The 15,537-nt window shown below is 36.7% G+C and overlaps 1 protein-coding gene and 1 long non-coding RNA gene across 6 annotated transcripts in view; one reads left to right on the top strand and one right to left on the bottom strand.

The window, feature by feature from the left end:
• Positions 1-15,537, bottom strand: part of ATRNL1 (attractin like 1) — a 425,500-nt gene that overhangs the window by 373,524 nt on the left and 36,439 nt on the right. For all 5 annotated transcript variants that reach the window (XM_042863594.1, XM_042863598.1, XM_042863596.1 and 2 more), the window contains exons 2-5: positions 13,898-13,981; positions 11,841-11,954; positions 10,181-10,309; positions 7,057-7,265 (exon numbers count right to left, since the gene is read on the bottom strand). In XM_042863594.1, the coding sequence (XP_042719528.1) occupies positions 7,057-7,265; positions 10,181-10,309; positions 11,841-11,954; positions 13,898-13,981 (536 nt within the window). The remainder of the gene's footprint in view (positions 1-7,056; positions 7,266-10,180; positions 10,310-11,840; positions 11,955-13,897; positions 13,982-15,537) is intronic.
• The window catches only part of LOC122175719, a 36,281-nt gene that overhangs the window by 10,624 nt on the left and 10,120 nt on the right, over positions 1-15,537 (top strand). Inside the window, exon 2 of the long non-coding RNA XR_006177487.1 lies at positions 6,845-6,925. This is a non-coding gene — a long non-coding RNA (uncharacterized LOC122175719). The remainder of the gene's footprint in view (positions 1-6,844; positions 6,926-15,537) is intronic.

Raw genomic sequence — 15,537 nt, 5'->3', positions numbered from 1 at the left:
ATTTAGGCACAACAGAGTTGGTTGGAAGGACCAACAAAAGCCAAAAAAAAAAAGTCTGCAGTGTTAAAAGGAGGAGCTATGTGAAAATATGGAAGAAAGGAACTTCAAGAAGCAGAAGAAATTAAGAAGCAGCTAAAAGGATCAACAAAGAGAATAAGATTCTTACTGATGGCATGCAGGTAACTACAGACACTTCCACGGGAACACTGAACCTATGCATTCCCTTGCTCAGAAATGCCTAAGTAAATGTAAAGGGGGCTGGCATGGCTGAACAGTAGTGTAAGGAAAGTTATGAGAAAAATATTGACGTATTACATCATTATCAAATGAAGAAAAAGAAAGGAACACAAAATACAGCATAATAAATATCAAACTAAAGCATGCAGCTTAATAAACGGTAAAATATAATTGAGAAGGTTTGGTTTCATTCTGAGTTATGATTGAGAATGGAACAAAACTGAGCAAAAACAAATTACACATGAAATTCTATATAGACAAATATAAAACTATGCCAGCTGTGCTCTAAAAAAAACTAAAAAGATGACAGCCTCAGATAAGTGTCAATACCCAGTAACAAAGTCTCGAGTTATGAGTATTATAGTATTTTTCATTAGTAATCAATAGCATAAAAGGCAAAACACGCATTAGAAGTAGAGAGCTTTTGTCCACAATCAGAAATCTGTAAGTCCTTCTCAAAAATAATAGATATATTAGTTCCAGAGGCTACTTACAGGAGAACAACACAGGATATTTAAAGGAATCAAATGGCTTCTGTAATTGGAACAAAGAAGCTGGCTGGGTTTTTCTATCTTAAACAAAAAAAAAAAAACTCTCCTTGAAAGTGAATGCTAAAGGTGCACAAAATAAATGACCCAAAGAGCATAAATGTGAAGAATTGAAGCTGCCACATTCAAAACAGGAGGTAGTTCTTCATGCAAGTGTCAGTCCTTCTTACCAAGGAACTGATACAGGACACTTAAGATGCAAAGACAACCAGGCAGATCATCTGTGCCCAAACACTTGCCATTTCCTATAGAACGATACTGACTTATATCCAAATTATATTTCACTGCTTGAATGATGGAAACCTCAGTTCCCATTGTTCATTATTCCCTCTGCCCTGGAAAGATTAACAATATTTGAATGGTGTCTAATGAAAGTAGGAATAATTCAGTATATTATTGCTTAACGATTAATATAGATAATAGAATTGTATCCTCAAGAAGATTCTGATCTGGTGAATCGCTACAGGAAACAATTTGAATTTAACAGTGTTCATATTTAAACAACTGATTAATTATTCCTTGATCAGGGAACAGATGATAAACGTGAAATCTATGACGTCAGTTTTATTAGAGGCGACCATTCTGGCACAGAGATGCCGTGGGCAGCGGCGCCCCCTCGTGGCCAATCACGAATCCTACACACAAACTGAGCTGATCGGAGATGTTCTTTCCTGGAGACTGAGCACCGCTGGAATTCCCAAGGGAAATCCGAAATAACATTCCTGTCCACAGTATCTTCACACTGCATTCAAACGAAGGCAAACAAAAGCTTTTTATCCGAAGTTAACGACGCAGGTTACTTACTACTGTTAACTAATCAGCGATTACATGAGCGTTGTATCTAACTGTCTTGCAAGCTCAGTGCTTTGTTATTGGTAGCTCTGCTATGTTCTACAAACGACTGGAACCTGGAACACGAGATGGATGAGAAACATCACATACACAGAGCCTATTCCGGCATGGAAAAAGGGAACATTCTGAGTACTCAGGTGCCTGAAAGCACCAAGTCCTTCATTGTTTTCTTCCAATAACATAATAACAACCTGTGCATGATGGATGTGATTATGAAAATGGCATAAGTTTGGCATTCCCAACAGAAAAGCCATCCCTAGCCTCCACTCCTTACTCTCCATTTCAAAACTGACACTACTTTTCATGCTGCTGCACAATGAACCAAGAACACCCAGGTTAAAACAAACGTTGCTTTTTGGCCAGGCGAGCTTTTAATGTGGATGCATCCCTTTATCCACTTCACTTTGCACACACACGCATGGTTGTACCAACAAGAGTACAACCAGGACTGCCCTCTGCCTGTCAAACACTGGGCAGAGTTATTTCAGTACATATGAACCTGTACAAGAAGTTTAATATACAGCTGAAGGGGGAAAAAATGCAATAGAGTAACACTGACATCTACTGAAATGTCATATGAAGAACAAATGCTTTTGTGTGGCTAGACCTTTATAAAGGTAAGGTAAATGTAAAACTTTGAAATATAATTTACAGATCTTCATACATATACAATATATGTACTATGAAACATCACCATTATTTCAGTGTAACTACATTTTCACTTCAGAACCATCACATCCACTAAGCACATGCCTTTGTGGAACAGGCAGCACCACAGCTGCAGAACACAGATAAAAATGTTTTATTATTTTCTATGCAAATACAATTTTTCTCCATTTATTTTAAATTGGATTTCTGTCTTATCCACTCAACCCATAGAAAAAAAGAAAGGTTTACAAAGAAGAAACAACTTTATAAAACTGAATTGGAAGTCAATTATGTAATCCTCAAAGGTAGGGAAAAATTCCATAGGTTTAAAAAAAGCTATTTCCCCACACAACACAAGAGAAGGAATTTGATTTCTATTTATTGAGGAGTTTCATGAACTGCCAAAGTAACAATCTGTTCCAGTAGTTCAAGTCATAAGATCAATTTCCACCTAATGAGAAAACATCATCTATTGTCTCCAAACTTAATCTTCTCCTTCAGGTTCACAGGAGAAAAAAACAGAAGTATCGATCTGTTGAATATAAATGTTCTGGTCCTGCTTTTCATACAGTGTAATCAAAGCATTCAAATAAAGTATTTGCTGTCATTTATTCTGTATTTATTTGATATCTGAGCATTTGACTTGAGAATTATTACTGAGGCAATTCTTCAACCACCACAATACAAACCAAACATTGCTATTCACACACATCCAATAGCAATTTCATATGATAATGAATTTGAGATTATGAAAAATATTGCACTTGATGATCCTTGCGGGTCCCTTCCAATGCTATAACGTTTACAAGAGTGAATATATCTGAATATACTTTCAAAAAAACTCTCAACACTGGAAGTTTCACAAAATAGCAAATCATCTGCCTAAGAGGAAAGTAATGAGGATGTTACTATACATATATTAAACCCCAATACATAAAAAGATAAAGTGTTTTTTCAAGAATGGCTTACTGCTATGAGAGCATCACCTGAAAGGGTCTCGAGCTAAAACAGCATGAAAGCAAGCTGATAGGACTCAGCCTCCCCCACAAAAGCAGCAAATACTGACATGCACATGGTGATGCAGTTCTTGAAGTGCCACCTGGTTACTATTATTCAGTCCCATCACTTTTTCATTCAGGAGAGTGGATCATCTAAGGATGATGGGGCCTTGGAGAACTTACAGGTCAAGAGTGAGCAGGCAAGCCAGAAGGGCTGCACTACTCGACAGCACCCTTCAACCATCTGATTTCAGAACCCAAAATCAAGATCAAACAGACTGGTACCAGAAAAGTTAAGAATTAATGCCAAAGCCTTACTGGAAGCACATAGCCATCAGCTGCAGAATGGCTTTGGACTGTAGAGATAATCACATTCTCCACATCACCTGCTACCCATTCTTTAGGACAAATAAAAGGAGTGTAAATGCTGCAGGGAAAAAAAAATACAAAGTAAAAGGAAAGAATTTGGGTTCTTGGGGACATGCGTGAAGAAACATCAACCCACAATCAAAGAATGAATGGTGCGAGGGGTGGAGGTGCAGTTCTGGGTAAGAGAAGTAAGACAAATGGCAGCCAGGATGCCCAGGGAGCTGCATTCACTATTTCCCCCAGGGACATTTTCCCACAGTAAGCATCAGTGGAGCACAAGAGGCGCCATCTCTTAGCAAATGGTTGGACCATATATATTCAGTATATTCAGACCACAGGCCTGAGTACAAATGAAGGAAGGAAAAAAAAATGCATGGCCTGTCGCTAATTTTTCTTCTGTTAGTGTTGATATCACTTGTCTTAAAGAACTGACTTGTCTTTATAATTATATACAGCCCTCAAAAGTTTACCAACTGCAATCCTATTCCCCCTTAGCCCCCTTTTTAACAGATTAAATAAGCTATATTGCATAGCTCTAATCATTTTAATGATTCTCCTCTGTGCAATTTCTATTCATAAAAGTGTAAAAATAAAAATGAAGTATAGTACTAATATATTCCTACATTTAACTGTAGACTGTAGCTGATGATCCTATTAGTGCACTTCATGCTTTACAGCCTAAATTTTATATATTCTAGTTGATAGACAAGCAAGTTTTCTCCTATGTCACCTACTTCAGTCCCACAAGCTAAAAAGTCTTCATATTCCCAATCCCCAAATGTGTGCATTTACAATCTATACTGAAGCAATTTGGTCCCACACACTCCTCTTTTTTATAGGATATTCTGTTCCTCCTTCCCATTGACAGCAACTTCCACCTTCATATGACCAGATTTCATTGTCTTATGACTGATAAAAACTATGTAAGAAAGGGAACAGATCTGAAGTACTACTTATGTCCCTCCATCCCAACTTGCTTTCTTAGCACTCCCACTGACATTTCAAATTAAGCAGCTCCATTGCTCTTACTACTCCCTTGTGCATTTCCTGATTTCTCCAGTTTCAACAGTTTCCTACCATCAAATGCTGAGGTTCAGGTAAATGTGTTGCATTTTCCTGTCAGTTACAAATTATTTTAATATGAACTACGTTGATAGCTGCCCATTCCATCAGTTTCACTATTCAGTCATGCTATACATTTAATAATTCCTTTCTTCAAACTACAGTTTAGACCTTTAGACACCAGAAAAGAAGCTAACACACATTAAGCTGCCAGTGCCATTAAGTTCAGCTTCTTAAAGAAGTTAAAGAACACTACTGGAGAATATTTTATTAATAAAACACCCCCAATAAAAAAAGAAAAGAAAACGAATGCTATTATTCTTAATTATTTGCTTTCATTGTCATGGCATCATTCTGTCTGTGCATGACAAATGCCTAACCGAAGATATAGCACCCACCTTTCACAGTGTATGGTATATAATGAAGACCTTAACTTCTACTAAAAACAGTTGTTCTATCCCAAAGAGGACTTGTTCTCTTTTCTCACAGCACTACACTGGTTTCTTTACTGGTGCTACTTTCCCAGCATCCACAAGATGTCACTATTGTTAAAAAAAAGAAACTCCTGTGGTGCAATACAAAATACCCTTTCCATCTTCCAAGTGAGAATTTTATTCTCTGTATATCATATTCAGCACAGTCCAACAAATTTTTTCTTCCTGTGTAAGGACTAAACATACTCCAACCAACATCATGTGAAACAAGAAGGAACAAAGTTTTCTTCAAAAGTAGAAACTATTAAAAATAATCAATTGAAACAAACAACAACAAAAGACCTGGCAGATTGTAACAGCAGTAAGATAAGGAGAAACATTTATGGGTCCTGTATTGCAAACAGCCTATGTAGAAAATGCTGACAGTTTAGAATTCGTAAAGAAATACAGATGTAAAAATATATGTACTCATAATAACAGTGAACACAAGCTAGCAGTCTTCCAGAAGTCTTAAGGAAAGTTTGACTTTATTTATATATTCCTTTTTTAAAGGAAAATCTATTATGTATCCAAGCCGCTTTACCTGGGATACAATAAGAAATGAACAATTGAAATGTTCAATTGAATTTTTTTCAATTTGAACAATTGTTCAATTGAAAAGAACATAGATTTTGTGAGAACACAATGAAGAATTAAGTGAATTATCAGTCTAACTTCTGCTTGCTGTAGGAAAGAACAGAAAGCTGTTACAGAAGTGCTAGATGAAAAGAAGGTACCAACCATGAAGGGCAGAATACTGCATGGAGTCAATGCACAAACAGAAGGCTGCAAGTCCTGCTGCAAATCCTACTCACAACTTCCTTATAGAGGCTTATCTTTCAGCTTTTTTTTTTTTTTTTAAAGCACTACAGTCATGAGAGGTTCTTGAGGACTCAGCAGCACATCTGTGACAGGGCTGTTCCCACTCAATGCCTATATTGCTGTAGCCCACTTCCTGCACGGGATTTCTGTGGGTGCACTGACTGTCTTTTAATGAACAACATCATTAATTATTTACAAGAGAAATGCATTAAATCTCATGCTCTCTTTGCTCTAATAGGTGTGACAGTTAATAGCAGTAAAACAGTCATTTCCTTGGACATACAAAAAGAGGCAGCAGTAAAACAAAGTAGAGGCATTAAGGAATGGGAAAACAGCACTGTATCAAAGTAATTTGGGAGTATTTAACACTTAAGAAAATAAAGGCTATTTCAGTGCATAGCAAGCTAAGCCCACTGAGACTTCTAGTAGGAACAGTCAATAATATCATCTAACATAACTAATAACATCTAACATATTATAATAAGCGAATTAAACATTTAAGAGCTTAAATAAATGAACTTTAGTAAGAAACAATTATAGTAGGGCTACACAAAAGCTACTGTGAGCAGAAGTACAATATACTTACAGTGCATCTGTTAGTCCGCAGGCACAACTGCGTAAAGACAGCTTACCTTCTCAGACTGACAGTGAATATACAGGGAACGTTTACAGAGCACGAATAAAACACCATGATTTGAAATAAAAAAAGGTGGGGAGGAAAATCTAATGTATTTTAAAATTGAAAAAGCAAACAATCATGAAATTAAGCTTTGGAAGGATTTAGCCTTCACAAGTGTTGAATATGCTAACAATTTTACTGCCATTGTTGTTTCAGATCAGTGATCCAAAAATAATGTCCACCACTGGAGAAGTGAGATCTGGTAGTCATGCATTGTCTTCAAAGAAAAAGTGTCAGGTAAAGTTGTTAGCTTTTTATTTCATTTAAAGTAGAGTTCTAATCCCATATGAAAATTTGCTTAAGTTCTTTTGTTGTTTGTGCTTACTCTTCAAGGATGGTAATTTGCATTAAAAACAACAAACTCTTACCTTGCCAGCTGTCATTGCATACACACAGCTTCTCGCCTGTCAAATCACAGTACCCATGGTCTGGACTGCCACAGTTGGCTTTACAGTATGGGATATCACAGGCTTCTCCTTTCCAATACTTGTCACATTCACAGTATACCCGGCTTGGAACAGACAAACTGGTTGTACACTTTCCATGTTCTGAACAGTTATTAGGACAAGAGTTAATTCTGGTAGAAAAAAAAAGTAAATTAAGGAAGATGACAAGCTAAGAGTTGATGAGAGAGGTTTTTATCACACATCATTCCAATAGCATTTATTTGATAAAGTGCATTTTTCTAAAAAATTCCTAAGCACTGATAAAGTAGCAGTTTAATCATTTGACAGTCAAGGGTCTTGCAAAACACTCCTTACAGGCTTACATATATTGCCTGTGGTGCAATCAGTATCACAGTCATTTCATACATCAACAAATATTGACATTAAGCAGAAGGACGTGCCTGTTCTCTGGTATTATTCACACTGGAAGCAACTGCAAGCAGTGCCTCACAAAAATACAAATTAAAATTGAGGAAGATCTTGGCATCCCTGTCAGATAAGCAGCACTTTTTTGAAAACAGATTCTTAACGGGGCTTCTAAAGTAGATTTGAAGTTGAATGTGGATCCAGGTGGCAATACTTGAGAGAAAAGCTTTTTATACAGTTTGCCTGAACTCTGACACAGCTCACCTCTGCTGCAGCAGGGAGTTTACAGTCCCTGCAGCACTTGCTCTCCTAGAGAATCTCTGTAATGCAATCAACACTCCATCAAGTGCATTTAGAGTTTTCGTGACTGGATTTGTTCCATGTTGTGAAACAAAACATCTAGTATCCAAGGGAAAATATATGTGTGTGTGTGTGTGTGTGTGTGTGTGTGTGTGTGTGTGTGTATGTATACAAAGGCTTGAAATATCTTGACATTATGTAAAGGCAGCAGCCTTAATAGAGCCACCTTTACTATGCCTCTTAAGTCCAGAGTGAGAGAGATGCAAGAATAGCAAAGCTAGGGCTGGAAGAAGTTGGTGACTGCTGTGGGATTGCGTATTTCTGTGATACACCCCACCAAACCCTGAGATCACAGGCAACTAGACTCTGCTGAACTATGTAAGCAGGTTCCAGAAATGTAGGCAATTCCTTGGAGATGGAAGGAATAAAGGACATTGATGTATCTGGGTCCAGGAGATTCTGTGAGCAAAATACACATCTTCGCCAGTAAAGTGCCTGAGGAAATCCAAAAAGGCTCTGAAATCTTTGATGACTCACAGGGAAGAGTTAGGTTGAAACTCAAAATAAACTGTTACTACAAATCCCTGACGAGGTTAACACTGACTCCACCCTGTAGATGGGAAAAAAAACTAGAAGGGTGGAGCTGGAAGCAGACTGCCTGACTTAAAGAACACAAAGATTAACACGGATTTCTGGAATAACCATTTCTGTTTGCAGCTGGGATGGCACGTCAATCACAAACACTGCACTCCTGACTTGTTCAAATAAAAGAACATGGGTGGTCTATGAAGATGAAGTCAAGAAACTCTATAGGGTATCAAATCAAGGAAGAAGGTAACAGAAGCAAAGTAAAACAGATCAGAATGACAGACAAAAATTAACTCAGCTGTAACAAGCACTCACAGCTGTTTCTTTCAGCATCAAACGAGGTACCGTTGGCTTGTTAAAAAAAAATAAAATTGTTTCTAATGTTGCAATGAATGCTTTTCAAAGAGTAGAGTTATAAATTACACATAATTCCATTACATATGCAGGGACCTAAGTGGAAAAACTGCCAGTTTTTAAGTAAAAATGGAATAACACATAGTATTCACATTACCTAAGCATAAAGAATGCAGAGGACATGCTCTCATTTCTTAAAAATGACACTCCATATTGCCATTTGCTCTCAAAACAAGTACATATGTGCAAAAAAAAAAAAAAAAAGCATAGGGGATAAATGAAAAAATTATCTAATTTTAATAGAGATGTCTGCCAGGTGACTTCATTTTACTGATGTCAACAGAAAAAGATGGAAAATACCCAGAATTGAAGGCGGCTGACACTTTCAATGCCCCATACTTAAAGGTTTCCCCAATTCTTATTATCTGATAAAAGGGTGGCAAACTGCTGCGAATTACTGAAACAATCTGCCCATAGAAAATTTAAAGACCTGTGTGAAAAGCTATTGTCAGAAATGCAAATTGGAAATTTAAACAAGTGAATAAAACTGAACAAAAAAGAGAAGCATTGCCACATTTGAAGTGTAGCACTGGCCATCACATTCCAATAATTGGTATTTCAGAATCTGAAGGGATTGAAAGAAATGAAAAGAATATTTGTGATCATAGGAGAACTATCCCATGAGAAACAAGATGGAGCAATCCTCTCTTGAACCAACCATCCAACATAAAAATACACTACATCATGTGCCAATCAGCAGCTGACTCACAAAAGCACAGCACAGTTGTGCCAGATTAGACTTTGAAGAGAAACCAGAAGAACAGATAAGAGTTATGGAGGTAGAATCACTGAACTGCAGGGGTTGGAAGGGACCTCCAGAGATTGAGTCCAACCCCCCTGAATGATGACAGATAGAAGATAGGAGAAGTAACAAACGTAGAAAAAGAATGGCATAAAACCCATTGTGTTTGGCACAAAAATAAAAGAACTTTGGTGAAGGTGTCAAAATACACAAATAAACATTCAACAAGGAAAAAAAAAAGCAGGGGATTCTAGTTCCAGAAAAGGGAATTGACACAGCTGATATAATCTATATAATCTCCCTTCTATTCCATACGACAACTTTGTGTGTTGGATAAATACTGGAAGGACAGTACTTCCTGGTTCCATATGCCATGGGACAAATATACACTGAGTGCCTATGAAGCTGTGCAGACAACAGTATAATGCACTATGTAGGGGTTTTTGTTCTTTTCAACTAGCTTCTTAAAGACAATTCCTTACAACCCCCAGCTTCCTTGTGTTAGAAATATACCACAAAGTACAATCCTTACACAATTAACAATATCAGCAGATAAATACTTGCCCTGCATTTATCATTCTCTTAAAAGGAATACTAGGCTGACTAACAAAGTCATTATTTTAAAAAAGTACTTACGAGTAAAAAATGTTAAATCCAGTTAGGTTATAAGCTGCATCACTAAAGAAGTGTAGCAATGCATAGCCAGATGTTGTAACTACTTCAGGTACAGTTTCATTTCCACGTACTTCAGGAACTATTAAACCACTGGAGGGGAATAAAAGAATTAAAAAAGAGTAATATTTTCAAAATCAGTCAGGGGAAGGGAAGGGAGAGTTTGGCATCCTGGTTGTTAATTGCATAGAGAAGTTAACTCAAAGAAATTAATCATCAATCTAGCTTGTTGGTTTGTTTTTTTTTTTCTTTGATTTAAAACTTGTCCATGCCTCTGAAAATTAAGGTAGGTTTTCCTAAGGAAAAAAAGCTTCCCACACACATTAATGCAAAGTTCCACATCAGATTATTCTGAAGGTGCACGGGAAGCATTAGCTTTAAAACATTTTAATTTTGAAAATAAATCCTTCAGGCAGATGCTTAAATTTTACTGACTTCCAGCACAAGCCGTATTTCCCGACAACATTTGCACCTTTAGAAGTTTATCTTACTAAAACAACTCCAAAATTTACAACAAACTAATTTCCATGTAAAAGCTGATTTCAAGTAAAAATTACTTTTTAGAACCTCAGAAGAACGCTCTCTTTTCAATACAGACTGACATAGGAAAGACATGCAACACATCAGTATACTGAGAAATGAGGTCATCTGCATAAAACTGTGCCACACTGAATGTAAGTTAAAAGCTACAGAAATCCCTGATCAGCATTAACAGATCAATAAATTGAGAAAAAAATGCAAAGTAAAGAATACAGGACGAGGGATCTTCTCTTTCCTCCTATTCATGCTACAAGTCAGACTCCTGGGCAACAGGCAGACATTTAACATCCTGAAGAGGGAAGAGGAAAGCAAGGAAATACAAGCAATCACATAAACACGCAGAGAGAAGAGGGAAATAAAACGTAGATGGATAAAGTTGGGCAGGAAAGAGAAATGAGCTGAGCTTTGTTCCAGACTTCAGCAGCATAATCAATATTTCATAACACATAACGCAGAATACAATTCTTTATTTCTCTTCACAATGAAATACAGTTTCTGCCACAAATCCCCATGCTGTGAGACAGCAGTTGTATTTCAAAAGATAAAATTCTTACTGATATCAGAGGATTAGGATCCCACACTTTCATTCCAACAGTCCAAGCGTAGAACATTAGTCTTCATTACTCTCATAAAACTCTAATAAACGATAGCCCACTTACCTACAGCATTCTGTCTGAAATGCTTCCCAAAACATTAACAGAAAGGTAGGAATAAACCAACTGAAAAGTTCCAATAAAATCCCAGAATGGAGGAAACATTCACATGATCTGATTTTTTATCTCTTGGATGCAGAAGAAGTGCAGCGTGTGGACTTAATACTTTACCACAGCATTTTATCACTGCTTCAAAAGCAAGGAACTAGTTATTATTCAGTACTAGTTACATTCACTGTTAACTATTGTTGACTTTATGTTTGTTTCTAAATCTATGATTCCAGACAAAAAAATTATTAATTTGATAAAAGATTTACTGGAGTTGCAATTCTTAGAACGAAAATACTAGAAAAACAAAGACATTTCATCACTTCCTTTGACAGCAAATCTCTACGATTATCGGGAGTAAAAAGATATTAAATTACACTCACCTAAATACTGCTATTAAAGGTGCATATATTGAATCTCCATCATATACATACATATGGTCCCAACTACATTCTGTAGCAAAGTGATTAAATCTTAATCTTAGTATTGCATTAGGGCTGGAGGGGAAAAAAACATTGGTGTTAGTTATAGAAATATTGAGTTTATAAGACAATTTACAACAAAATTGATCATGCTTGCACTATTTTATTAAAATGATTTGAGTGCTAAAAAACATTTGAGTTAAACAACAAAATTTAGAGCAAGTAAATATTCCATTTTTATTTTACAATATAGTAAAAATAACATCTGCAGTCCAAGCCTAAATAATCTTGAAAATTTATAAGTCTCAAGTTCACAAGGTTTTTAATCAGTGTTCCAAACCACAAATTTAAAGCCATTACAATCTCATTTTAGAATATTATTTTTACTTTAAAACATCAGGAATAACAGGTTTACAGTCTTTCAAGAGGAAATCCTCTATAAATTCTCATTCCGGCATTATACTAATAACTAAAACTTTTAATACACAAAATTAAAATAGCAAGCAATATTAATGCTGAAATGCAAGAGGGTTTTTTTCCTCAGATTTTATCCCATTACAAGGACCATACAACTAGAAAAGCACTGAAAATATTTCAAAATACATTTTAAAAATGCATCTTATGCTTGTTACTGTTTCCAAACACAGTTCCAAAGCAACTTGTGCCACGCATCCACAAAGCTCCTCTTCCCCTTTAGGGAGTTTCATATCACCCTGTCCTGCAGTACAGGAACTTGAAGGAGAAAAAAAGCAGCAGAAAGAAAACATCCAACAAAACACAGAACTATCTTTAAAATTTCTGTGCCGTCTTCTTTGCTTGCAGTTACTGGATAATCCAGTGCAGCACCTCCCCTCTTCCTTAAAATTACAAGTTTCCCCATCACACCTGGCAGTCCATTTTCTTCAGGTTTTGAGAGAGATCGGAATGGTGATTGTAATTATTCTGCTTTCCTACTGACAGGCTCAAGTGCCATCTATTACTTTGGAAAACAAACGGGACTTCATTGTTTGCTTTGTGTTAGTTTTTCAAGCAAGAGCTTTGGTTGCACCCATTTATGTTTTTAAGAAAGACCAGTGCATACATATACAAGCTCCTCATGCGCTGACATTCTGCGCTGTTACTGGGCTGCTCCCCCACGTGCTCTGCAGCACATCATTCCCCCCCAGCTAAGCACTCTACCAGCTCCTGCAAAAAGGAGGAACAGAGTGAAGACCAACTTCAAAGCAGAGTTTGCATACAGTCCTGAGGCATGCTTCCACTTCAGTGTGTTGTAGTTCAGAGCAGCTATTCTTGTGCTAGCTTTAGTAAAAGAGACAAGTCTAAAGTGTACCAAGAGAACAGCAACATGGATATACAGAAAAAGGAGTAATTTTCTTCTACAGCCTTAGTAAAACTCAGACCTGTTTGAATTCTTCAGAAAAATCCCAATCGACCCTGGGGAAAAGATTCCCATCAAAATTTAACAAAGTTGTGCCCCTGCAGTCAGTCAGACCAGCGTATGCATCTTGTTTTATATATGGCTGCGTTTCTGTGCTGCATAAACTGGAAAATCAGTAACAAACATATGAAACATCCAAGCTGTAGCAACTTTAAAATAAAATACACGGGGAAAAACTGGGACACTTTATGGAAGCATCAACTTCTGAGCATCATTTAACCAGCAAATCATCATCGGACTGGAAGCTATGCCTGATTTATCACTGAAGAATATGATAGTAAGTTTGATAACAGGATCCTGAAACCACTCGGGGGACTTAGGTAGAGGTACTCAAACAGGCAACAAATTTATCATAGCACTTTGAGAAGCACGCAGAGCTGGCCACATTCCAACACCAGTAATCTGAATGAAAATGGAATTTGGCCAACTCTGAGAAAATTTGAAAGTCCTTTTTACATTATAAATATATACACACACGTACTGTTCTATAATGTATCCAGATGCACTTTCCATTTCAGTTCTTTACACTTCCAAAACACTAAACTGTCAGAAAATTTAATCTTTGAGAATAGATACTTACAATCCTTCAATTAACCAGGTACATTTTGTTTTATATTTATAATTTATTGGTCCATCTGTTAAATATCCTGAAGGTTCTGTTAACCTACAAGAGAAAAAACAAAGCTGTGATATAACAGAGACATTTCTTAAGCAAACAAAACTGAAATCATCAAGATACTAGTATATTTTTTCTGGATAAAAAGAAAATTGGGAGCTGAGGAAAGAGTTAACTACTTTCACATTTTTTGCCATTTTTTTTACTTTTGCCTACCGAAAGAATTCTGATTATTCTATATCATTGCTTTCTTCCCGTAATCATCAATCACAAGACATTGATTTTTTTCTAGCCTAGTAGCAAGAAGATATTACATGTAATTTAAGTTTTTCAATAGGCACACATTTGTGTTTGTTATTTGTTGGTTTTGATTGGTTTTGCTTTATACTGTTGTTATGTTGTTGTTTCTTTTAAAGGAATACTTTATCTTTGTTTGCTCATCTCTTTTGCTATTGCTTTTTATCTTACTTCCAAAAGTCAGACCAGCAGCAGTTCAAGATCTAGAGAAATGCATTAATAAGTTTCAGTAAACATATCTGCCGGTCTGCCCCTCTTTTACTCCTAGTCAACAATAAGACACAGGAAAGCAGAACACTGGACTAGGTAGAAAATACATCCAAACAGCCACTCAGTGTCAACCAAAACGTCAACCTCAGAGAGAGAGCTCCTAGGAACCTGCCCATGTAAACTCGTAAAGACGTTTGAAACGTGGAACTTCCCACAAGAACAAGTTCTGCACGTTACACAAAAAGGAATCACAGCTGTTTGTTTGCCATGAGCCTATCTCCTGGCTAATCCATGTGACACTCAGCACTGGCATTCAGAGAGCCAGGGAACCATAACACCATTCTGCCCTGCACCCACAACGTGGGGAACTGCACGGCCGCTCTTCCTTCACTCTGCCATCCTGAGAAATGCTTTCGTTCCCTTCCCTGTTTCTCATACAGGATAACTAAGTTTGATCTTCCCTGCTGCCTTCATTTAATAAATCCTTCTGTTCTCCTCTAACCTTTTTGAAGATCAGCACAGAGATCAGCACATTGCATTCAAGATGCAGGGGAGCCATAAATCTGTACTGTATCAAAACACTGATTTCTGCTTTTGTTCTATTCTCATCCTAACTTTTTATTTGCTCTTTCAACAACTTCTAGGCTGACATTTTTAAACACAACCCCCTGCTATAACTCTTTCTGAGCGATAACAGAATTCAAGGCTCATTACTATGGGCGTTAGAACATGGAGCCATCCCCTCACACATACACTTCCACGTACTTCACATTAATCTGTACAGAGTGATAAAACAGCAGAGAAAATTCAATAATCTATTACCATTAAAGCCTTCTGAAGTAGCCTAGTATCTTTGGCACACAGTAACCTCACTATACGCCCCATTTTCTGCCTTTTTTTAAAATATACAATTATGTCCCATAGCTCAGGCTGTACACTGACCATCCTACTCTTTGAAACATTACAGTGATGACCAATGATGCAAATATAAACTCAGAAACCCTCATTTTTTTCACATAGTGTGGAAGGATAACAATTAAGAATAAGTAACACTGAATAAAATTAAATAAATCCATTTATTTCATTATAAAATGAAG

This window comes from Lagopus leucura, unplaced genomic scaffold (assembly GCF_019238085.1).
Source record: "Lagopus leucura isolate 7727_CA_CO unplaced genomic scaffold, USGS_WTPT01 Super-Scaffold_741, whole genome shotgun sequence".
In the NCBI taxonomy this organism is placed as follows: Eukaryota; Metazoa; Chordata; class Aves; order Galliformes; family Phasianidae; genus Lagopus; species Lagopus leucura.
The sequence above is the reverse complement of the archived record's forward strand: the minus strand, read 5'-3'. Positions and strand labels throughout refer to the sequence as shown.